Raw genomic sequence first — 23,606 nt, 5'->3', positions numbered from 1 at the left:
GTACTATATGCATTTCATTTCATTTATTTGAATTCTATATTTATTTATTTCATTTATTTTCATTTATTTCATTTATTTATTATATTTATTTCATTCAATCTTGAGAACTACCCCTGGGAGATAGGGACAATTATTATCCTCATTTTACAAATGAGAAGTCAGAGATACAGAAAGGTTATGAAATCAGCTCATCACTTACAAATAGTAAAACTTTACAATTAGTTAAGGAAATTAATTTAAAATTGCTATAAATTTTATAGGCTTTACTAAAGATATGTGGATGTGATATGTCATGGTCTACCATACTTGTTTTTTACATTGTCTCTACATAACTGTAACTAAAAGAAGTAATTGTGACATTGGCTTCCCAGCCCAGGTGGCTCAGCAGTAAAAAAAACTGACTGCAATGCAGGAGGCCTGGGTTTGACCCTGGGTCGGGAAGATCTCCTGGAGAAGAAAATGGCAACCTACTCCAGTATTCTTGCCTGGGAAATCGCATGGACAGTGGGGCCTGGCGGGCTAGACTCCATGGAGTGACAAAGAGTCGGATAAGACTTAGCAACCAAACAACATAACAACTGTGACATACCTTTATCAAAAATACCTGGCAATCGCTGATATAATCATATTCCAGTCCATCAAAAGAATGATAATGCCGGTCCCCATATATTGTGCACACTGCTGGGCATGGATAATATGTGCAATTGAACATTCCTCGTCGACAAACACTATTAGAAAATAATCTAATTAGTATTTTTCAGGGAGCTTAAATATTGGAAGGTTTGTATTCAAGGGTATTCACTGAGTCAATAGTTCTTATAAATATGGCCAATTCTTTCTGATAACATTTTATTACAGTGCTAGATAAGGCATATATTTATCATTCTGTCTTAAGACATCACAAAAAAGCCTAGAAATTGTGCCTGGGTCACTTTGAAAATGGGTGATGGAACGAAAAACTAAACATACACCTGCCAGTCGCCAAAAGACTACAATGCTGTCTCCTTTACTTAGTCCATTTCAATACCTTTTGTTGTTGTTCAGTCACAGACAGGACTTATTCACAAGCTTGAATATTTATCCACATTTCAAGGAAACTGTATTTTAATTTTATTTTATGGAATTCTTTTGGATTATTTCCAAACAGAATACTTTCCATCAAATATGACCTTCTCTTTGGAACATTTATTATTTATAAATTAGTGATATGCTTTTCCTATTATATTTTCAAATTGTCATAGTTCATTTTTTACTTCTTGGTCGAACAAATGGGTGTAAAAATAATGATCCCTCTGTAGGTAGTAGCTTCTCATCAACTCCTGAGGGCCTTTAAAATCGTATTTACTCAGATTTGGCTTGCTTTCTGATGAAATTCGTCACATTAAGTAAATACAAGACGACTGGAACTAGTACAATTTCTTAGAGAAGTTGTGCAACAAACAGATCTCATTACCAGGTATAGCATGGTGTAGCAATCACTTCCCCTGAGAGGTACTCCCAATCTTTCCAGATACAGGGACAGCTTTCAGGAATGTAACACTTTCCTTTGTGCTCTGCCATCCTTTCAAGAAGAAGCAAATGCTATTTAATATCAACTACTAATTTCAGTTTTTTAAAAAATCAGCAATCTTGTCATATTCAAAACCATCTATATTTGTTACAACAGTTGTAAGCGTGTTCTATCTAAACCATGAAAGAGTCGAATCCAGTCTTGCTCCCCTATTTTACCACACAGTATCTTTCACATCACAGAAATAAAGGCCAGGCAAATGACTGGATGCAATATTTTCAAATTTTTGCTGTCGCTTAGTACAATAAAAGGGAGACAGGAGCCTAAATTTCTGGGTAACATGAGGTATTCTGAAAAGACAATTAAAGAGGAAGTAAGGCTACCTTTCTTCAATATTTGCTTCAAATATTAACACAGACTTCTTGCCTCCTCTCTCAAATATAAATAATCACATATGTTCCCCTAGTTCTCTGCTTCCTCACTCATAGTTCATCTAACACAGTAAAGTGAGTCTTTATTCAATGTGTATGTTGCCCACTCTAAGTTTAACTCCAAAAGACCATGAATATCCTGTCAATGGTTGTGTTCCAATGTCCAACACAGAGCAGACACAGTTGTTAAGTAAAGGTGAAGAGGTGAAACTGTCTATATAAATATGCATCATCTCATTCAGTTTGCTTTCTTTCTGACAACAGTGCTCTAGAGCCCATAATTTCTCCCCTTAACCTTCCCAAACTTTCAGTCACTTTCGCTGAGGACAGTATCTTCTGCCTAGAAAACTAAAAGATTTCTTCTCATCACTAAAGATCCAATTTAGTGCAATCTTTTTAGTGCATTCTTTTATGTACCACAGTCCTTATATGTAGCAATCTATACAAACCTTTATTGGAGAGTTCATCCAATGAACTGCAAGTAATTCATTAAGTGTCTTATAGTGAAAACAACAACAAAAACTAGTATTTTTGAGTGCTAACCATGGCCCAGCCATTGTTCCACTCACTTTACATGTATCATTGACTCATCTAATCCTAGTGACAATTCCGTAAGGTAGATTCTATTGCTTTCTTACATGTGTCTGTTCTAGCACTGTCTTCCCTATGTCTTAACAAAAGGTCCCACACATTAGGGAGTTTGTAAACATTAGATGTTGAATTGTTTAGATAAGGAGTGCCTCTCTGAACTGCACCACAATTTTTTTTTAAATTCTCATTTCTTTTATTCCTTAAAGTATCATTCGCTTCAGTTGTTATTTGAAGTATAGCTGATTTATTGGCCATCTGGTGATGTCCATGTGTAGAGTCATCTCTTGTGTTGTTGGAAGAGGGTGTTTGCTATGGCCAGTGTGTTCTCCTGGCAGAGCTCTGTTAGCCTTTGATTTGTAATATTATGCTAGCTTCTGGTGTAACAGCATAGTGATTCAGTATTTTTATAGATTATACTACATTAAATGTGGCAAGTACAATTCTCATACAATCAGCCAAAGCAGTGGTTTTAAATGGTTATGCTGATGACTGATAAGCTTTTCATAACTAATGCAAACTGGAAGAAAAGAGTTGTAAATCACTATGAATTGTCTGCTCTAAGCAGGTTTGGGAAGTGGGGTTAGTCATAAAATAAACATTTGCTGAGCACCTACCATATGCCTGGTGTGGTGCATATACCCAACCATCTATGAAGTAGATAGTACATTTGTTTAAAAAAAACAAAGTTGAGACTCCACATGGTTAAGATTTACTCTGAGGTACTTTAGCTAATAAGAAAGAGGGTCAGCATTTTAACCCAGTTCTGTATGCCTCTTTCTGCTATATTACTTAACATTTATTTAATCCACAGTGATTTCTAAACTAAGGTATGATTTCTAAACTAAGGTTCATTTGTACTTGAAAACCTGCTGAGACTATAAGAAGCCCCACAAAAACAAGTGATATCAGGCTTATTGTCCTAAAATAAGCCACTCAAGTCACATGGAACTCAATCCAAATCATAGTACCATAAGCAACTTTATAATAGAAAGTTCTATGTTACAAAATTATTTCCAGTCAGAAGACTCTTAGTCAATTCAAACTTTATTTTATTTCAATAAAACAAGAGAAGGTGGAAGAAAATTACTTTAAGTTTTTATAATAAGATTTGACTAGCAAATTAATTAATCATTGTTGAAATAAAAGTCAAAGAAGACAGCAAATAGATATTTTCTAAAATAACAGCATCGACCACAAGCATATGAAACAAAATTAGGATGTAGTTTTATCTAATCAGCCGTGCATCCCTGAGTCATAATCAAGTCAAATAAATCAAGTAATGTTGTAAGGTTCAATTTGTTTACTATAATAAAGATTTTATTTCCTTTGTCCTTTTTACTAAATGCCTTTCTTGCTCGTCTGCTCTGTGGCCTGATTTCTGCCTGCCTTTATTTTCCCATGCAAGGCTTTATTCTTTCACACTCCTTCTGTGTCCTTTCTTTAATAAAGAGATTGATACAGTCCCAAGTTACTTCTCTCTTCAACCTATTTCAGATGGGGACCATTTAGACAAATGTGACTCTCCTGGGAAACCGACCACAAAAACCTCGCTCTTCTTTGCTCCCAGCTGATATAAATTGAGCTCAGAAACCACTCTGTGTGAATATGTTCATTGAGAAAGAATGCATGACCTGTTTGCCTTAAGTGGCCCTCCACTGTGCACTGCTTCCCTCCATCATCAGAAGAGGGAAGGCCGCTGAGGCCAGATTCCACGTGTGCCTGCAAGGAAGTGAAGAGCCACCGATTCTGTATTTACCTTCCACGAGTACTAGGCATTTCTGCTACTAAAGCAAATTTACAAAGGCAAGAGTAAATTATGCTGCCATAAAAGAAAAGTGAAAGAAAGTGAAAGTCACTCAGTCGTGTCCGACTCTTTGCGACCCCATGGAGAATACTGGAGTGGGTAGCCTTTTCCTTCACCAGGGGATCTTCCCAACCCAGGGATCAAACCCAGGTCTCCTGTATTGCAGGTGGATTCTTTACCAGCTGACCACAAGGGAAGCCGCCATAAAATAGTCACCCATATTTAATGAGTATACACAAATGTGTACAAACACACACACACATATCACATGTCACAATGCTTAATTGGGTCTTTAAAGGAACTTGCAGAAAAAGCATTCAGCTAGTATCGACAGGGCTGGGATCTGAAATAGGTCTGTCTGAATCCAGAGCTCCCACTGTTACCCACTGCCTAAATAACCTCAACACACCACTTTATGTAACATCCATTAGATAAGGAAACTGGTATTAATAACATAACTTAACATAAAAAACAGTAATAGCCAACAGAATATACAAAAGAGGGGCAGTCCCAAGATAGCAGAGGAATAGGATGGGGAGACCACTTCCTCCCACACAAATTCATCAAAAGATCATTCGAATGCTAAGCAGCTTCCACAAAACAACTTCTGAATGCTGGCAGAGGATACCAGGCACCCAGAAAGGCAGGCCGTTCTCTTCAAAAGGAGGTAAGACAAAATATAAAAGACAAAAAGACAGACAAAAGAGAGGGATGGAGACCCGTCCTGGGGAGGGAGTCGTGAAGGAGGACAAGTTTCCAAATAGCAGGTAAACCCTCTCACCACGGGTCTGTGGGGAGTTTTGGAATCTCAGAGGGCAACATAAACGGGGGTGGGGGGTGGAAAAAACACAAAACCCAGAAAATACGCACCTAACCACAGCTCCCAGCAGAGAAGTAGATGCTCGCAGATGCTCGCAGATGCTGGCATCCGCCCCCCATGAGCAGGGACTGGACAGGGAGGCACCGGCGGCATCTCTGGTGCTTAGGGCAACGACTGGGCCTGAATGCCCTGAGGACAATCTGGGGGCGCTAACGTGAGACAGAAACCCAAACCGTGGGAGAGCCAGAGAGATAAAAAGACAGAGAGAGAACTTTCCTGCGAAAGGCTCTAAACTAACATGCAGCCTGGCCGACTCGCAGAACAAAGGATTGAGCGAATACCAAAGGAGAGTTAGCCGGCTGCATACAGCCCTCTCCCCCACACGCCCTCTGCCCGAAGCAGAGAGGCAGGCGTGTGACAGCCAGAGCAGGAAGGCAAGGGGCAATCTCGGGCCCAGAGACCGGCCTCCTCCACCAAACTGTGAGCAGGCTCCCAGTTGCTAACCCAGTCTTCCTGGGATCCTGGACGGTCTGCCAGGAGGGTCGCAACCTGAGATCAGCTCCGCAGAGGAGACACATGGCACGCCTGAGACGGCGCTCTCACAGCGCACCCAGGAAACCAAGTGGCCAGGACCCAGGAGGTGATTAAGACGCATGGTCCTCCTGGGACAGGGTGCTCCACAAGCACCTGGTCGCCTGAGCTGCTCAAACCTGGGAAAGGCACAAAACGCACGCCCAACCCAGTCTGTGCCCTTGTGAAGGACCCGAGAACCTGAACCTGAGCAGCTTAGACCTGGGAGGTGCATGAAGGGCTGGGTCTGCTTTGGACAGCACCCCTGCACAGCACCCGGGAACCTGAGCAGTGTAGACTCGGCAAGCGCACGCTGCGGTGAGCTGGAGCAAACCCAGTGTGGTCCATAAACCGCGAGCACTCCCCACACACGCCAGTGATGTTTGTTTGCAGCGCCCCTCCCTGCCCACAGCACGACTGAACAAGTGAGCCTCAATTACTGACCACCTCCGCCCCTTGTGTCAGAGGAAAATTAGACACTGAAGAGACTTGCAAAGAGAGGAACAGCTCTGGAAGTGACAGGTGCAACAGATTAAAACCCTGTAGTTAGCACTAACTATGCATTAGAAGGGGCTTATAGACCTTGAGAAGTGCAAGCTAGAAAAAGGAACTATCTGAAACTGAACTGACCCCACACTGCCCACAATAGATCCAAAGAAATTCCTAGACATATTTTTACTATTATCATTTTTTATTTGTAAAATTTTTTTAATTTTTAAGTTCTTTACTACTCGTTTTCATTTTTATAACCTATTATTACCTTGCAAAAAAAAAGGCCCTATTTTTAAAGCAAATTTCATATATATATATATTTTTATACTTTTTGTGATTGATTTTGCTTTGTATTTTTAATATTATATTTTTGAGAGTCTAACCTCTAGATTTTTAATCTTTTCCTTTGTGGTATTTGGTATCAATTTTGTACCTTTAAGAATCTAATCTTCAGTATCCATTTTTACTTAGGTAGGGGTGTGATTACTGGCTTGATTGCTCTCTCCCCTTTTGACTTTCCCCCAGGTCACCTCTATCTCCTCCCTCTCACTTCTCTTCTCTACTTAACTCTGTGAATCTCTCTGGATGTTCCTGGCTGTGGAGAACACTTAGAGAACTGATTACTGGCTAGATTGGTCTCTTCCCTTTTGACTCCCCCTCTTAATTTATATGCAGAGTACATTATGAGAAACGCTGGGCTGGAAGAAGCACAAGCTGGAATCAAGATTGCCTGGAGAAATATCAATAACCTCAGATATGCAGATGGCACCACCCTTATGGCAGAAAGTGAAGAACTAAAGAGCCTCTTGATGAAAGTGAAAGAGGAGAGTGAAAACACTGGTTTAAAGCTCAACATTCAGAAAACTAAGATCATGGCATCTGGTCCCATTACTTCATGGCAAATTGATGGGGAGACAGTGGAAACAGTGTCAGACTTCATTTTGGGGGGCTCCAAAATCACTGCAGATGGTGACTGCAGCCATGAAATTAAAAGATGCTCTCTCCTTGGAAGGAAAGTTATGACCAACCTAGACAGCATATTAAAAAACAGATATTACTTTGCCAACAAAGGTCCATCTAGTCAAGGCTATGGTTTTTCCAGTGGTCATGTATGGATGTGAGAGTTGGACTGTGAAGAAAGCTGAGGGCCGAAAAATTGATGCTTTTGAGCTGTGTTATTGGAAAAGACTCTTGAGAGTCCCTTGGACTGCAAGGAGATCCAGCCAGTCCATCCTGAAGGAGATCAGTCCTGGGTGTTCATTGGAAGGACTGATGTTGAAGCTGAAACTCCAGTACTTTGGCCTCCTCATGCAAAGAGCTGACTCATTGGAAAAGACCCTGATGCTGGGAGGGGTTGGGGGCAGGAGGAGAAGGGGACGACAGAGGATGAGATGGCTGGATGGCATCACCGACTCGATGGGCATGAGTTTGAGTAAACTCCGGGAGTTTGTGATGGACAGGGAGGCCTGGCGTGCTGTGATTCATGGGGTCGCAAAGAGTCGGACACGACTGAGCAACTGAACTGAACTGAACTGAACTTCTCCTCCTGGTCACCTCTATCTCCTTCCTTGCTCTTCTCTTCTCTATGTGACTCCGTGAACATCTCTGATGGGTCCAGACTGTGGAGAGCACATAGGGAAGCGATTACTGGCTAGCTTGCTCTCTCCTCTTTTGATTCTCCCTCTGCTCCTCCTGGTCACCTCTATCTCCCTCTCCCTTGTTCTCTTCTCCGTGTAACTCTGAGAACTTCTCTGGGTGTCTCTCACTGTGGAGAATCTTTTCACCATTAATCTAGATGTTTTATCATCTGTCCTGTATGGATGGAGAAGTCTTGAGGCTACTGTAAGAATAAGACTGAAAACCAGAGGCAGGAGGCTTAAATCCAAAACCTGAGAACACCAGAGAACTCCCAATTCCAAGGAACATTAACTGACAAGAGCTCATCCAAAAGCCTCCATATCTACACTGAAACCAAGCTCCACCCAAGAGCCAACAAGTTCCAGAGCAAGACACACCACACTAATTCTCCAGCAACACAGCAAGGCAGCCCTGAGCCTTAAAGTATAGGCTGCCCAAAGTCATGCCAAACCCACAGACACCCCAAAACTCTCTACTAGACACTTCATTGCACTCCAGAGAGAAGAGGTCCAACTCCACCCACAAGAACACCAATGCAAGCTTCCCTAACCAGGAAACCTTGACAAGCCACTTGGTCCAACCCCACCCACAAGGAGGAACCTCCACAATAAAAAGGAACCACAAACTTCCAGCCTACAGAAAGGCCACCCCAAACACAGCAATCTAAACAAAATGAAAAGGCAGAGAAATACCCAACAGGTAAAGGAACATGATAAGTGCCCACCCAAACCAAACAAGAGGAGGAGATAGGGAGTCTACCTGAAAAAGAATTCAGAATAATGATAGTAAGAATGATCCAAAATCTTGAAATCAAAATGGAGTTACAGATAAATAGTCTGCAGACAAGGATTGAGAAGATGCAAGAAATGTTTAACAAGGACATAGAAGAAGTAAAAAAGAGTCAGTCAATAATGAATAATGCAATAACGAGATCAAAAACACTCTGGAGGGAACCAACAGTAGAATAACTGAGGCAGAAGATATGATAAGTGATGTGGAAGATAGAATGGTGGAAATAAACAAAGCAGAGAGGAAAAAGAATTAAAAGAAATGAGGATAATCTCAGAGACCTCTGGGACAATGTTAAACACCCCAACATTCGAATCATAGGAGTTCCAGAAGAAGAAGACAAAAAGAAAGGCCATGAGAAAGTATTTAAGGAGATAATATTTGAAAACTTACTTAAAATGGGGAAGGAAACAGCCACACAAGTCCAAGAAACCCAAAGAGTCCCAAACAGGGTAAACCCAAGGCAAAACACCCCAAGACACATATTAATCAAATTAACAAACATCAAAAACAAAGAGCAAATATTAAAAGCAGCAAGGGAAAAGCAACAAATAACACACATGGGGATTCCCATAAGGATAACAGCTGATCTTTCAATAGAAACTCTTCAGGCCAGAAGAGAATGGCAGGACATACTTAAAGTGATGAAAAAGAAAAACCTACAACCCAGATTACTATACCCATCAAGGATCTCATTCAAATATGAAGGAAAAATCAAAAGCTTTACAGACAAACAAAAGCTGAGAGAATTCAGCTCTTCAACAAATGCTAAAGGATCTTCTCTAGACACGGAACACAGAAAAGGTTTGTAAACTCAAACCCAAAACAACAAAGTAAATGGCAATGGGATCACACTTATCAATAATTACCTTTAATGTAAACGGGTTCACTGTCCGAACCAAAAGACAAAGACTGGCTGAATGGATACAAAAACAAGACCCCAATATATGCTGTCTACAAGAGACCCACCTGAAAACAAGGGACACATACAGACTGAAAGTGAAGGGCTGGAAAGATATTTCATGCAAATGGAGATCAAAAGAAAGCAGGAATAGCAATACTCACATCAGATAAAATAGACTTTGAAATAAAGGCTGTAAAAAGTGACAAAGAAGGACACTACATAATGATCAAAGGATCAATCCAAGAAGATATAACAATTATAAATATATATGCACCCAACATAGGAGAACCACAATATGTAAGGCAAATGCTAACAAGAATGAAAGGGGAAATTAACAATAGCACAATAATAGTGGGAGACTTTAATACCCCACTCACACCTGTGGGTAGATCATCCAAACAGAAAATTAGCAAGGAAACACAAACTTTAAATGATACAACGGACCAGTTAGACTTAATTGATATCTATAGGACGTTTCACCCCAAAACAATGAATTACACCTTTTCCTCAAGTGCACACGGAGCATTCTCCAGGATGGACCACATCCTGGGCCATAAATCCAGCCTTGGTAAGTTCAAAAAAACTGAAATCATTTCAAGCATCTTTTCTGATCACAATGTGGTAGGATTAGATGTCATCCCAAGGAAAAGAAATACAAAAAGGCAAAATTTTTTTGCCTTGGGAGGCCTTATAAATAGCTGTGAATAGAGAAGAGAAAGGCAAAGGAGAAAGGGAAAGACATTCCCATTTGAATGCAGAGTTCCAACGAATAGCAAGGAGAGATAAGAAAGCCTTCCTCAGTGATCAATGCAAAGAAATAGAGGAAAATAGAATGGAAAAGACTAGAGATCTCTTCAAGAAAATTAGAGATACAAAGGGAATATTTCATGCAAAGATGGGCACAATAAAGGACAGAAATGGTATGTACCTAACAGAAGCAGAAGAGATTAAGAAGAGGCGGCAAGAATACACAGAAGAACTATACAAAAAGTTCTTCATGACCCAGATCATCATCATGGTGTGATCACCAACCTAGAGTGAGACACCCTGGAATGCAAAGTCAAGTGGGCCTTAGGAAACATCACTACGAACAAAGCTAGTGGAGGTGATGGAATTCCAGTTAAGCTATTTCAAATCCTAAAAGATGATGCTGTGAAAGTGCTGCATCCAATATGCCAGCAAATTTGGAAAACTCAGCAGTGGCCACAGGACTGGAAAAGGTCAGTTTTCATTCCAACCCCAAAGAAAGGCAATCCCAACGAATGTTCAAACCACCACACAATTGCACTCATCTCACATACTAGTAAAGTAATGCTCAAAATTCTCCAAGCCAGGCTTCAACAGAACATGAACTGTGACCTTCCAGATGTTCAGGCTGGATTTAGAAAAGGCAGAGGAACGAGAGATCAAATTGCCAACATCTGTTGGATCAACAAAAAAGCAGCAGAGTTCCAGAAAAATATCTACTACTGCTTTAATGACTATGCCAAAGCTTTTGACTGTGTGGACAACAATAAACTATGGAAAATTCTTCAAGAGATGGGAATACCAGACTACTTGACCTGCCTCTTGAAAAATCTGTATATAGGTCAGGAAGCAACAGTTAAAATCAGACATGGAACAACAGACTGGTTCCAAATTTGGAAAGGAGTACATCAAGATTGTATATTGTCACCCTGCTTATTTAACTTATACGCAGAGTACATCATGAGAAATGCTGGGCTGGATGAAGAACAAGCTGGAATCAAGATTGCTGGGAGAAATATCAATAACCTCAGAGATGCAGATGACACCACCCTTATGGAAGAAATGAGCTAAATAGCCTCTTGATGTAAGTAAAAGAGGAGATGAAAAAGTTGACTCAAAACTCAACATTCAGAAAAAGAAGATCATGACATCTGGTCTCATCAGCTCATGGCAAAGAGATGGGGAAACAATGGAAACAGTGACAGATTTTCTTTTGGGGGGCACCAAAATCACTGTAGACGCTGACTGCAACCATGAAATTAAAAGATGCTTGCTCCTTGGAAGAAAAGTTATGACAAACATAGACAGCATATTAAAAAGCAGAGACATTACTTTGCCAACAAAGGTCGGTCTAGACAAAGCTATGGTTTTTCCAGTAGTCATGTATGTATGTGAGAGTTGAACTGTAAAGTCAGCTGAGCACTGAAGAATTGATGCTTTTGAACTGTGTTATTGGAAAAGACTCTTGAGAGTCCCTTGGACTGCAAGGAGATCCAACCAGTCCATCCTAAAGCAGATCAGTCCTAAGTATTCATTGGAAGGACTGATGTTGAAGCTGAAACTCCAATACTTTGGCCACCTGATGCAAAGAACTGACTCATTTGAAAAGACCCTGATACTGGGAAAGATTGAAGGCAGGAGGAGAAGGGGATGACAGAAAATGAGATGGTTGGATGGCATCACTGACTCCATGGGCATGAGTTTGAGTAAACTCTGGAAGTTGGTGATGGGCAGGAGTCCTTGCATGCAGCAGTCCATGGGGTCATAAGAGTCAAACACAACTGAGCAACTGAACTGAACTTACAGGATAAAAATTACAGGATTAATAATACAAACATATGGAGGCTAAACAACACACTTCTGAACAACAAATCACAGAAGAAATAAAAAAAGAAATCAAAATATGCATAGAAACAAAGGAAAATGAAAACACAACAACCCAAAACCTATGGGATTCAGTAAAAGCAGTGCTAAGAGGAAGGTTCATAGCAATACAAGCTTACCTCAAGAAACAAGAGAAAAATCAAATAAATAACCTAACTTTATACCGAAAGCAACTAGAAAAAGAAGAAATGAAGAACCCCAGGGTTAGTAGAAGGAAAGAAATCATAAAAATTAGGGCAGAAATAAATGAAAAAGAAACAAAGGAGACCATAGCAAAAATCAACAAAACTAAAAGCTGGTTCTTTGAGAAGATAAATAAAATAGACAAACCATTAGCCAGACTCATCAAAAAAAGGGGGGGGGGGAATCAAATCAACAAAATTGGAAATGAAAATGGAGAAATCACAACAGACAACACAGTAATACAAAAGATCATAAGAGACTGCTATCAGCTACTATATGACAATAAAATGTACAACTTGGAAGAAATGGATGAATTCTTAGAAAAGTATAACCTTCCAAAACTGAAACAGGAAGAAATAGAAAATCTTAACAGATGCATTATAAGCATGGAAATCGAAACTGTAGTAAAAAATCTTCCAACAGACAAAAGCCCAGGGCCAGATGGCTTCACAGGTGAATCCTACCAAAAGTTTAGAGAATCACTAACACAAATCCTACTCAAACTCTTCCAGAAAATTGCAGAGGAAGGTAAACTTCCAACTCATTCTATGAAGCCACCATCACCCTCATACCAAAACCAGACAAAGATGTCACAAAAAAAGAAAACTACAGGCCAATATCACTGATGAACATAAATGTAAAAATCCTCAATAAAATTCTAGCAAACAGAATCCAACAACATATTAAAAAGATCATGCATCATGACTAAATGGGCTTTATCCCAGGGATGCAAGGATTCTTCACTATTCACATATCAATCAATGTGATACACCGCATTAACAAATTGAAAGATAAAAACCATATGATTATCTCAATAGATGAAGCAAAAGCCTTTATAAAATTCAACATCCATTTGTGATAAAAACCCTCCAGAAAGCAGGCATAGAAGGAACATACCTCAACGTAATAAAAGCCATATATGATAAACCCACAGCAAACATTATCCCCAATGGTGAAAAATTGAAAGCATTTCCCCTAAAGTCAGGAATAAGACAAGGGTGCCCACTCTAACCACGACTATTCAGCATAGTTTTAGAAGGTTTAGCCACAGCAATCAGAACAGAAAAAGAAATCAAAGGAATCCAGATTGGAAAAGAAGAAGTAAAACTCTCACTGTTTGCAGATGACATGATCCTCTACATAGAAAACCCTAAAGACACCACCAGAAAATTACTAGAGCTAATCAATGAATATAGTAAAGTTGCAGGATATAAAATTAATACACAGAAATCCCTTGCATTCCTATACACTAACAATGAGAAAACAGAAAGAGAAATTAAGGGAAAAATTCCAAAATAGAAGCAAAAATAAACAAATGGGACCTAATTAAATTTAAAAGGTTTTGCACGACAAAGTAAACTATAAGCAAGGTGAAAAGGACAGCTTTCAGAATGGGAGAAAATAATAGCAAATGAAGCAACTAACATATAATTAATCTCAAAAATATACAAGCAGCTCATGCAGCTTAATACCAGAAAAATAAATGATCCAATCAAAAAATGGGCCAAAGAACTAAACAGTCATTTCTCCAAAGAAGACATACAGATGGCTAACAAACACATGAAAAGATGCTCAACATCACTCATTATCAGAGAAATGCAAATCAAAACCACAATGAGGTACCATCTCACACCAGTCAGAATAGCTGCTATCAAAAAGTCTACAAACAATAAATGCTGGAGAGGGTGCAGAGAAAAGGGAAGCCTGTTACATTGTTGGTGGGAATGCAAACTAGTACAGCCACTATAGAGAACAGTGTGGAAATTCCTTAAAAAACTGGAAATAGAACTGCCATATGACCCAGCAATCCCACTGCTGGGCATACACAGAGGAAACCAGAATTAAAAGAGACATGTATACCCCAATATTCATCACAACACTGTTTACAATAGCCAGGACATGGAAGCAACCTAGATGTCAATTGGCAGACGAATGGATTAGAAAGCCATGGTACATATACACTATGGAATATTACTCAGCTATTAAAAAGAACACATTTGAATCAGTTCTAATGAGGTGGATGAAACTAGAGCCTATTATATAGAGTGAAGTATGTCAGAAAGAAAAACACCAATACAGTATATTAACACATATATATGGAATTTAGAAAGATGATAATGATTAACCCTATATGTGAGACAGCAAAAGAGACACAGATGTAAAGAACATACTTTTGAACTCTGTGGGAGAAGGTGAGGGTGGGATGATTTGAGAGAATAGCATTGAAACATGTATATTACCATATGTGAAAGAGATCACCAGTCCAAGTTCAATGCATGAGACAGGGCAGTCTAAGCCCGTGCACTGGGACAACCCAGAGGGATGGGATGTGGGAGAGGGGTTTGGGGTGGGGGGACATATGTACACCCATGGCTGATTCATGTCAATGTATGGCAAAAACCACTACAATACTGTAAAGTAATTAGCCTCCAATTAAAATAAATAATTAATTTTTTAAAAAAGAATATACAAAAGAAATGCACTTCGAGTATTTTGAATGCAAAGTGGCTCACTATCATTTTCCCAAAATCACAGTTGGATCAGGGATAAATGCTAAGTCCATCCTGAAGTGAGTTCTCCCCTTAATTCACTGCATTACTTTACTTATATCATGTAGACAACACATTGTGACATTATTTAGCCATGTGGTCCACGTGGCATGCATCTCACACATATGTGATATGTCCCATAAGCACAGACAAATAACTATAGCAGTAATCTAGTTACTAGTTCAGAGCTAACCACCAGGCAGAACACAATTTTAGCTATTTCTATAAATAATGTTTTTAAGTGCTCTTGTGCTTTCTATCGAATCCTAAACATTCTGTATTACCAAGAAAAATAATGTGCTTACCCTGGAGCACAAACACAGCCACTTATGCAGGGTGATGATGGGGCGCAAGTGAAGTTCATAGCCAAGTTTGCACATGTAGTTTCACAATTTATACCACCAGCTGGTAATTCAGGGTCAGGAAACCTACAGTCGAAATACTGTTTTCCCTCAGGGCAGATGTGAACTTCAGGAACAAGGCACAGACAAAATATGTTTAACTTTGTATTTGCTCCATATACACAATCACATTTACATGCATTTGTCATCAAAACACAATTAACTATAGAACACAGTATATTTTACCAGTAATAACTGATGACCCCAGTAATAACTGATTTTACTCTGTGATGTTTGGTTCATGAGCTTAAACCATTCTCTAGCCAGATTTCCTTTAATCACCTAAATTTTCAAGATCTATTTTGAGTCTGAAAACTTAAGCTGCCTTTCATAAGAAAACAACAACTAGTATATACCTTCCTGAGATCAAGAAACAGGGTATTTTGATTAATCTAAATATATATTATCATTTTTTGAGGATTGACAGTACCATATGTTTAAACTTTTACAAAGCTATGTGTTTACAACAAACACGTGATACTTTTAGATCTTGCTTCACCCTTGAGCCACTATTTATGTTCCTCCTTCCTGGTGGTTCAGAGGGTAAAGGATCTGCCTGCAATGCAGGAGACCCAGGGAGCCCAAGATCGAACTTGGGGGCCCCTGGGTCTCAAGATCCCCTGGAGGGAGCATGGCCACCCCCTTCTATTCTATCCAGTATTCTTGCCTGGAGAATTCCATGGACAGAGGAGCCTGGCAGGCTACAGTCTATGGGGCCACAAAGGGTCAGACATGACTGAGTGACAAACACCTATCACTATAATGTGGAAGTGCAGAAAATGGGCATAATTATAGGGGCTAAATATTGTTCCAGAAAGCTTTTGAGTTCAGAGGGATTACCACCTCTTATGTGGGGCCAAAAGGAAACTTGGGGATTCCTCTGCGACAAGCCTGGCCACCTGGGCTTCCTTTCCTTCAATACTGAGCCACCCAATGCAGACGAGTCAAGGCGGGGAGGGCCCCGCAGCTCCCAAATACGTGTGCAGTCCATGAACATACCCTGTAAATAAGCCCTAGACAGCCTGAATCCTGATAAATTGAATCAAGGGCATATAATTAATATGCACATTAATTTGCACATATAACTGTGCAAATAAATAACAAAGCAATAGCTCACAATTGGTTTTATCAGCCTACACTCTTGCTATCCATTAAACTCAACAGAAGGTAGCTTTGTTTAGTATTTGCCTAGAATTTCTCCACAGTGAGCATAAATTTGAGGCTTTCTGGGTGGTGAAAAATAAATAATATAAAAGGTCTCCTAATATATATGGTCTTCAGGAATGATATGCAATCATAATATATTTTCAAAAGAATGGGAGTCGATGTCATTTTACATACCATTGTTAACTGATGACTGCTAGTCCTAAAGCTTTGCTACTTAAAATGTAGCCCTGAACCCAGTAGCATTAGCATCACTTTGGCCACCAACAGAAATGTTGCAGGCATCACCCTCACCTACTGAATCAGAATCATTGTTTTAACAAGATCCCTAGGTTTTTCGTGTGTACATTCGGAATCTAAGAATTGCTGGTCTGGAGTAGGGTCTCCCAACTGCTGTTGCACAAGTGACTTCCAACAGGTGTCTGGATACACATCCCTAAAGCGTTTGGTGAACCTGAGGTGGTGCTGGGACAGGGAGCATCAGGCAGCCTCCCTGGGTTGATCAGCTCTGCCCTAAGCAGCCTTACATGTTCACCCCACACTGTCCAACAAATATTATAATTCCGGAGGTGAAAAAATTAGGAAGCACCAGAGCACCACGTAGAGAAGCATTCCTAAGGCTATTCCTCCACGTGCATTGGCAAGGAGGCCTGTGATGAATTCAAAACTTCTGCTCTAAGAGTAGAGACAGCGCTAGAGCCTCCTTCTCTCTAAGGAAAACATCTATCTAGGTCTTACCAGTAGAGGGCGTTGCTAATTCATCACATTTCACGGTCCCATTTGAACACTGGCTAGAAGTAAACAGATAGTTAATTCATGAAACAAACCTCAAGATTTTTCTGTTTAAAAAACACTATAACATGCAAGAATTGACAAGATTTTTTCCCAGAAGCTTTTGTAAATAAGTTATTGGTTTAGAACTGATTTGAAGAGAGCTATTTAAGCTCAACACACTTTTATCAAACACAGATATATGTGTGAGGCACTGTGATTAGCATGGAGAATTCAAAGACCAAAATTCTCAGTCTTTACCCAAGTGCCTACTATGTTCCAGAAGGAGACAAGACATACAAATAAATAATTGAGCCAGTGTGACATGCAACATACAAATGTTTAAGATATATTAACACAAGTAAAGCATGTAACAATGTTTCAAAATCTGTTAGCAATTGACATTAGGGAAAGAAGATAAAGTCTGCAAAATTTTGAAGACAGGAAGGAGGTTACAATATAGATAAAGTAGGAATGTTGTCACCCTGAGTGAAGATGTAGTAAAAAGTCACATAGGGGTGGAACAGCTTTCTATGCAATAAGAGCGCCATGTGGGACGTAACAGGAGAGGCCTACAGCAAAGTGTCAAAGGCCAGCTTCTATTAGGACACTAAGACTTTATCCCCGAAGTGAGTCACTAAAGACCTTAAACAGAGATGTGATATCGTTGGTTTGAATTCTAGAAAAGTCATTCTGGCAGCAATGTAGAAGAGACTGTGGAGTCACATCTTACAACCTGAGTTCCAAAGTCAGGGCATAAAGCAAAAACCAAATTCAGGCAATATGAATCTTGAAAATCCCTTAAGGAGTTATCATGATAAAGAAAGATTTTTACACTAATTCTCAATAAGCCCAACATAAACAGTTTTGCCTCCAGCTCTGGACTAGATCATGCTTTCTATATTTGAGCCCAGATGAAGAAGCTGACTAACAGAGAAGGGCCGTGTCATACAAAAAATATGCTTCTTCGTCTAACACTAGGATGACCCTCAGAAATATGACTCACACTGCGAATGGCAGAGAGGAACCGGGACACAGGGATCTCAGGTCACAGAACCAGGGCTTTCATATCACACTGATTCTGGGACGCGGGCTTTTTAAGAGGAATGGCAAATGAGACAATGAGACAAATGGAATTTTTTTCTCACTGAGGTGGGAAGGTTCCTTTGTTTTTGCCAAGTTTACTTAAATTCAATTATGTTAAGTTTAAGAGCAATATAAGATCTTGGTAGAATGGAAGGAGACAAAACTAAAGACAAGAAGATCATGTAGAAACGTCCAGAGAAGAGATGCTGAGCGATATTGCTAAGACAGAGGTGATAGAAAGGAGGAAATGGATTTCAACTGTATGGAGGAAATAAAATCTAAAGTCATTGGGAGTATACTGGGTAGGGGTGTTGAAGAGGAGGAAAGAGTCAAAGACGGCTCCCAGATTTATGGCTTGGGAAACTATGGCTAATAGTGCAACCTACTGTAGATAGAGCCAAGAGCTGGTTGCCTTTGCATCTCAATTGAGGGAAAGGAAGGGAGATGCACATAACAGAAAATACAAATTGTGCGTAAACAATATTCTGTCATGGATACAAAATAAGCTGCAAAGCAAAACAGACAGAGCAAGCACTGCAGAGCCAGGCTGTCCGAGAATGAATCCTGGCTTTGTTACCAAGGTGCTTAACTGTCCGTACCTCATTTCCTCACGTGTACACGGGGGCTGGAGCAACCGTACCTGCCTCTTAGGGTTAGAGTGATGGCTGTTTTAATAGATGTAAAACTCCCAGAATGATACCAGGACTATAGAAAGTGCACAGTAAAGGACAGATACGATTATTGCAATGGTTATTATTACTATCCACTTATGTCTGTTATTATCTGTGGGCTCCTATGTTGCAACTAAAAGGGCGTTAGGAGTTGGATATAGATCTATGAGGACGGCTGCATGGACACGTCTGCATTTTTAACAGGTTACAACTCGAAGGAGTGTTTTCTTATGAACAAGCATTTTCTCACTAGAATGGCTGTCCTTTGGGATGCAGCATTCTGACTCCAGAGTGTGACATGGTGAATTCCAATTTGAAACTGCATTTTCTGAGCCAGAGGATAAGCCACAAAACCAAAATGCCTCAGTCACTTACAGCGTTTGACCATTCATCTCACCCTTAACTATTATTTGAGAACTAAGGTGAGAGCCATCTCACCCTTAACTATTGAGAACTGATCAAAGGCATTCCATTTCACTGTTTGACACTTTAACTCATAGCTCTTTTCTGCAGTTATGAGCACAAGACTTAGGCATTCCATGCTGAAATGAAATATGTGTGTGTGTGTGTGTGTGTGGTTTAATGTATATATGTATATATTTGAGTTAAATATATATAAATGTAATATATATGGTTTAACAGTTTATACATTAAGGTTCTGTATTTTTCAGATTACGGATGTCATATTTTAATTTATGGATTTGGTTAAGAAGTTCTATCACTCCATGTTATTTGTCGAGAACAATCACCATTACTGAAATCTACCATAAGCCTGAGGGTGTTGGGATGAGCTCTCCAGGTTGGTAAATACTGCCTCTGTAATGACACCGGCAGTGAAATCTGTAAGGGGGAAAAAAAGGTTAAATTAACAAAATAGCATATATTTAAGAAAAAACAACACTGAAATTCACGCAGACCACATGCAGTATTGGTACTTTAAAGGTACAGTCTAGCAATGACATTACTGCACAAAATTCCATGCAATTCTGTTAAACAAATGTGAAATCTTGTGCAGCTTTAGATTTTGTTTCCCAAAACTCATACGCTGTATTGTTTTAGTCACACAAAGACTATGTTGTCTTTGTCACAAAAATGTCCCTGGAGGCACTTCAGAGAAACACAACCAATATATCATGTAACCCTACGTAGACAACAAAGTCTTTATGTCATGTGAGATTTGAGAAATTTCTGAATGCTGAGAGACATTACAATCCTGCTACTACAATTTGCCACATGACAGTGAAGCATAAACCTTGCTATTATTATTGATACAGGAAAACCACGTAGGAATGAATTTTGGGATTACACATCAGATTCCTTAGCTCTTTCTGTAGCAATTTGTGAGCACATACAGGGTTAACAAATAAATAAGAGTAAGGATATTAAGAAATATTCATGCAACTCACAAGCAGATCCTTGCATATATGACACTTATTTTATGGAAAAAGTGACATTTAATAGTAGAAAAAATTTATGGTTCTGAGTCGATTAGATTTAAAAAAAAAAAAAAAAACAGGAAGAAAAGAAGCAGGCATGACAGCCCATTTATCCTGTAAGGGAGACGAGAGATTAAAAACTGGATGCTGTCAACACATTTCTGGGACGTACATGGGCACACAAAAGCTAAGCGTGTCTTCATAGTATTTGCCTTCAGGACAGTTGCAGCCTTCAGCACAGTCATCGTTGCACTGCTCCGGGAAAGAGAGGGAGAGGCAGGAGCGGCGACAGAAGGAGGCGCAGTGATGGTACATCATGCCTTTCTGACACACCACCCCTGAGGACGGAGAAGCATCGGTTGAGAAAGATCTCCACAGCACCCAGAAGCATTGTATGCTGGGTGATAAGTCTATGATAGACACAAATCATCAAAAAAGAAGACCTTCCATGTCAAGAAACCAAGAACATCACTGACTGCTATGACATAAATAAATAAACAATTCTTTGCCTCAACAGAAGTTTAACCAAAGAAGAATACAATTTCTATGTGAACTATGTTTAACTGTGCCATTTCATAACATTCTTTAACAGCCTGTGCTACGATTTTCTTAGTATATTTAAGGTATTTTATCTGTCTACATAAAGCTACTGTCCTCACATTTTAAACTTGTTTGCTGCTTTGTTAGCACCATCTTCTTTATGACACTATTTAATCCTAAGTAAACTTTGTCATCTACAAGCAACACGAAACTTGATTTTATTGATCTATGCTCACAGATCCTGTTTTTTGCCTTTTAAATCATGTTTATATCCTTTGCTAAATCCTTCCAATTTCTTTTTAGAAAAAACTGAATTGATTACAGTAGGCAAACTAAAATATTCTAAAAACACACTTTCACAGACATCTCAGAAATGCTGGGTAAAATAACTGAAATAATGTTAATCATACAACTGATCTTGTGAGGAAAAAAAAAAGAGGGGGGAGTGGAAGGTAACTTCTTAGGATGACAGAGGCAAAAAAAAAAAAATACAGAACTTTAAGTAGAGAAAGCGAGAGTGGGTCACAGTGATTTTCGACCTTATATTTAACTCTTTAAGGAAATGAAAAATGAAAGTTGGTCCTTTTCAAGGCAAGGAACTGGTAGGCTCTTAACTAATATGTCCAAAAAAATCACCTAACTCAGTTGAAAAGATAGCCTATAGCAGAGGTCAGCAAACATTTTTTGGAACAAGCTAAATGGTTCCAAAGAATGGCAAGGAAAGATAAGAAAGCCTTCCTCAGTGATCAATGCAAAGAAATAGAGGAAAACAACAGAATGGGTAAGACTAGAGATCTCTTCAAGAAAATTAGAGATACCAAGGGAACATTTCATGCAAAGATGGGCACAATAAAGGACAGAAATGGTATGAACCTAACAGAAGCAGAAGAGATTAAAAAGAGGTGGCAGGAATACACAGAAGAACTATACAAAAAGTTCTTCATGACCCAGATCATCACGATGGTGTGATCACCAACCTAGAGTGAGACATCCTGGAATGCAAAGTCAAGTGGGCCTTAGGAAGCATCACTACAAACAAAGCTAGTGGAGGTGATGGAATTCCAGTTGAGCTATTTCAAATCCTAAAAGATGATGCTGTGAAAGTGCTGCACTCAATATGCCAGCAAATTTGGAAAACTCCTCAGTGGCCACAGGACTGGAAAAGGTCAGTTTTCATTCCAGTCCCAAAGAAAGGCAATGCCAAAGAATGTTCAAACTACCACACAGTTGCACTCATCTCACACACTAGTAAAGTAATGCTCAAAATTCTCCAAGTCAGGCTTCAACAGTACATGAACTGTGAACTTCCAGATGTTCAAGCTGGATTTAGAAAAGGCAGAGGGACCAGAGATCAAATTGCCAATATCTGTTGGATCATTGAAAAAGCAAGAGATTTCCAGAAAAACATCTATTTCTGCTTTATTGACTACACCAAAGCCTTTGACTACGTTGATCAAAACAAACTGGAAAATTCTGAAAGAGATGGGAATACCAGATCACCTTACCTGCCTCCTGAGAAATATGTATGCAGGTCAAGAAGCAACAGTTAGAACCGGATATGGAATAACAGACTGGTTCCAAATAGTGAAAGGTGTATGTCAAGGTTGTATATTGCCACCCTGCTTATTTAACTTCTATGCAGAGTGCATCATGCGAAATGCTGGGCTGGATGAAGCACAAGCTGGAATCAAGATTGCTGGGAGAAATATCAATAACCTCAGATATGCAGATGACACCACCCTTATGGCAGAAAGTGAAGCACAAAAGAGCCTCTTAATGAAAGTGAAAGAGGAAAAAGTTGGCTTAAAACTCAACATTCAAAAAATGAAGATAAAGGCATCCAATCCCATCACTTCATGAAAAATAGATGGGGAAACAATGGAAACAGTGACAGACTTTATTTTGGGGGGCTCCAAAATCACTGCAGATGGTGACTGCAGTCATGAACTTAAAAGACGCTTGCTCCTTGGAAGAAAAGTTATGACAAACCTAGATAGCATATTAAAAAGCAGAGACATTACTTTGTCAACAAAGGTCTATCTAGTCAAAGCCTTGGTTTTTCCAATAGTCATGTATGGATGTAAGAGTTGGACTATAAAGAAAGCTGAGCACCAAAGAATTGATGCTTTTGAACTGTGGTGTTGGAGAAGACTCTTGAGAGTCCCTTGGACTGCAAGGAGATCAAGTCAGTTAATCTGAAAGGAAATAGTCCTGAATATTCATTAGAAGTTCTGAGGATAAGTTGAAGCTCCAATACTTTGGCCACGTGATGCCAAGAACTGACTCATTTGAAAAGATCCTGATCCTGGGAAAGATTGAAGACAGGAGGAGAAGCGGACGACAGAGGATGAGATGGTGGATGGCCATCACCAACTCGAAAGACATGAGTTTGAGCAAGCTCTGGGAGTTGGTGATGGACAGGGAAGCCTGGCATTCTACAGTCCATGGGGTCACAAAGAGTTGGACACAACTGAGCAACTGAACTGAACTGAAATGGTGAATAGTTTCAACTTTCCAGGCCATACAGTCTCTGTTACAACTACCCAGCTCTGCCCTTGTAGCTAAATATGCAAACATATGGACAGTAAAATTTATTTACAAAATACAGGAAGCCCAAGGGTTTAA

The 23,606-nt window shown here is 39.6% G+C and overlaps 1 protein-coding gene across 1 annotated transcript in view; it reads right to left on the bottom strand.

Annotated features, from left to right (window-relative positions):
• OTOGL (otogelin like) overlaps positions 1 to 23,606 on the bottom strand; it is a 168,672-nt gene that overhangs the window by 93,339 nt on the left and 51,727 nt on the right. The window contains exons 20-25 of the mRNA XM_070454260.1: positions 20,614 to 20,779; positions 19,771 to 19,845; positions 17,216 to 17,268; positions 15,218 to 15,380; positions 1,454 to 1,561; positions 590 to 728 (exon numbers count right to left, since the gene is read on the bottom strand). Of these exons, the coding sequence (XP_070310361.1) occupies positions 590 to 728; positions 1,454 to 1,561; positions 15,218 to 15,380; positions 17,216 to 17,268; positions 19,771 to 19,845; positions 20,614 to 20,779 (704 nt within the window). The remainder of the gene's footprint in view (positions 1 to 589; positions 729 to 1,453; positions 1,562 to 15,217; positions 15,381 to 17,215; positions 17,269 to 19,770; positions 19,846 to 20,613; positions 20,780 to 23,606) is intronic.

Source organism: Odocoileus virginianus, chromosome 24 (genome assembly GCF_023699985.2).
Source record: "Odocoileus virginianus isolate 20LAN1187 ecotype Illinois chromosome 24, Ovbor_1.2, whole genome shotgun sequence".
NCBI classification, from domain to species: Eukaryota; Metazoa; Chordata; class Mammalia; order Artiodactyla; family Cervidae; genus Odocoileus; species Odocoileus virginianus.
This window is presented reverse-complemented; position numbering and strand designations above follow the sequence as displayed.